Genomic DNA, 2,500 nt, shown 5'->3' with positions numbered 1-2,500 from the left:
TCCTCCTCTTCCTCCTCCTCTTCCTCCTCCTCCTCCTCCTCCTCCTCCTCTTCCTCCTCCTCCTCCTCCTCTCCTGTTTCTCCTCCTCCTTCTCCTCCTCCTCTCCTATTTCTCCTCCTCCTCTTCCTCCTCCTCCTCTTCCTCCTCCTGTTCCTACTCCTCCTCCTGTTCCTCCTCCTCCTCTCCTGTTTCTCCTCCTCCTCCTCTCCTGTTTCTCCTCCTCCTCCTCTCCTGTTTCTCCTCCTCCTCCTCTCCTGTTTCTCCTCCTCCTCCTCCTCCTCCTCTCCTTCTTCTCCTCCTCCTCCTCCTCCTCCTCCTCCTCCTCCTCCTCCTCCTCCTCCTCCTCCTCCTCCTCCTCCTCCTCCTCCTCCCCCTCCCCCCTTTCTTCCTCTTTTAATGTTGCCATCTCCTCTGTAATATGTTATCATACCTTTTTTTAACTTTGACATTATATAGATTAACATCATGCATTTTTCTTGCAGTTATGGTTGTCCAAGCACAGTTGGAAAGGAATACAAGCAGTTTGCAGAATGGTTCATCAAGACCTTCTCTCAGGGTATCCTTCAGGTGCTGCTAAAGATCCTAGACCAGTACCGCAACAAGGTCTACATCTCGCCGCGTGTACTACAGCAAACTCTCAATTACTTAGAGCAGGGGTAAGATCCTTTGTGGTGCCTGTGAGAATGGGGCGAGTTCTCCATTTCATAATGCATTTCTGATTAAATGTGGTTGTTAGGTTTTCCAGTTTTTGTGTTACCTTCTTGGTCTAGAAAGATGGTAATAATGCTGTATTAATTTCATGATAACTTGGCTGATAGTTGTCATTCTTTATTATTATTTTTTTTTACTTAATTCATACAGACATAATTACAAACTGAAAATGCTTATGGTTAGAAAAAATCAAAAGGTATGCCAAAAATCTCTTCACTTTTCTAAATTGCCATGAAAGTTTAGTTATGGGATTATTTTAGAACAGGTTTGAGACACTTTTCAATTTATTTATATATGTTAGTGTCTTGAGATTGCCTTTATCACCAGCATTCAAAAAATATAATTCAGAATGTAACTTTTCTTTAAAAATAGATTTTCTAATTATTGGTTGCTATTTTCCAGAGTGGGCCAGTCTGTTGCGTGGAAGCTGCTGAAGCCTCACATGCTCTCAGTGATTCAGGATGTACTCTTCCCTCTTATGTGTTACTCAGACTCTGACCAAGAACTCTGGAATTCCGACCCCTATGAATATGTTCGCGTCAAATTTGGTGAGTTACGTGGCCCATTTTTCTACATATTTAGATTCTAGTGTCCCTCTCCCTCTCCCTCTCCCTCTCCCTCTCCCTCTCCCTCTCCCTCTCCCTCTCCCTCTCCCTCTCCCTCTCCCTCCCCCTCCCCCTCTCTCCCACCCCTTCCCCCTCCCCCTCCCCCTCTCTCCCTCCCCCATCCCCTCCCTATCCCTCCCCCTCCCCCTCCCCCTCCTTATCCCCCTCTCCTCATCCCCTCATTCCCTCATTATACTTTCTATTCTATGCTGTTCTTGATATGGAAATTGGTAAAAGAATGATAAAAAAAATAACAATGCTTATCTTCCTCCTTCCAGATATCTATGAAGATCTGGTATCTCCCGTGACTGCTGCTCAGGCACTGCTCCTGTCAACCATCCGTAAGAGGAAGGAAATGCTAGAGAAGACAATGGTGTTCCTCATGCAGGTGCTCACCACACCCAATGTTGACCCAAGGCACAAGGATGGTGTCATGCATATGGTAAATGTCCTGTTGATTTTATAGTGTTTTTTGTAGTGTCATGCTACTTGTTTCTTGTTTTTGTAAAGTTATTCTTAAACATTTTATCATTTTCATTTATTAGTAAAGAGTAAAATGAGTTTACTCATGTTCATATCTGGATCTTTTCTACAGATTGGTACTATGGGTGGTGTATTACTAAAGAAGAGAGTATACAAAGACCAAATGGAGACTATGATTGCACAGTATGTCTTCCCTGAGTTCCAGAGTCCATTTGGCTTCATGAGAGCCAGGGTGAGTGCAGGACCTTTAGTGATTTTTGTTCTTTTCCACTGTGTGTTTTGTTTTTTGATCTTACTGCCAAAGTTTATCAGTTTCCCAGGACGATTGAATTCAAGTGAAAAAACGAGCTGTATCCTGAAACTATAAGAAGAAATATTTTGACCATTATTCACATGACTTAACCTTTTTTTCCCCCCACAGGCTTGTTGGATCCTTCAGAACTTCGATGAAATTAGGTTCAAGTCGGAACAGAATATCGTAGCAGCAATGAACTGCATCCAGAATGCTCTCCTCAATGATCATGATCTGCCTGTCAAGGTAGAGGCTGCCATGGCACTGTCTGCCTTCCTAGCATCACAGAACAAGGCAGAGAAGATTGTAGAGCCAAATGTAAGGAATTATTATTCTACTTCTCTTCCTCCTCCTCCTCCTCCTCCTCCTCCTCTTCCTTTTCTTCCTCCTCCTCCTCCTCCTCCTCCTC

General features: G+C 43.9%; 1 protein-coding gene across 2 annotated transcripts in view; it reads left to right on the top strand.

Annotated features, from left to right (window-relative positions):
- msk (importin-7 msk) overlaps positions 1 to 2,500 on the top strand; it is a 28,943-nt gene that overhangs the window by 12,426 nt on the left and 14,017 nt on the right. For both annotated transcript variants that reach the window (XM_043020313.2, XM_043020314.2), the window contains exons 6-10: positions 483 to 656; positions 1,114 to 1,259; positions 1,595 to 1,758; positions 1,912 to 2,031; positions 2,221 to 2,409. In XM_043020313.2, the coding sequence (XP_042876247.1) occupies positions 483 to 656; positions 1,114 to 1,259; positions 1,595 to 1,758; positions 1,912 to 2,031; positions 2,221 to 2,409 (793 nt within the window). The remainder of the gene's footprint in view (positions 1 to 482; positions 657 to 1,113; positions 1,260 to 1,594; positions 1,759 to 1,911; positions 2,032 to 2,220; positions 2,410 to 2,500) is intronic.

This window comes from Penaeus japonicus, unplaced genomic scaffold (assembly GCF_977035675.1).
Source record: "Penaeus japonicus unplaced genomic scaffold, GWHDUDI00000001_assembly GWHDUDI00000040, whole genome shotgun sequence".
In the NCBI taxonomy this organism is placed as follows: domain Eukaryota; kingdom Metazoa; phylum Arthropoda; class Malacostraca; order Decapoda; family Penaeidae; genus Penaeus; species Penaeus japonicus.
Note: the sequence above shows the minus strand (reverse complement) of the source record. Positions and strands in the feature narration are given on the sequence as shown.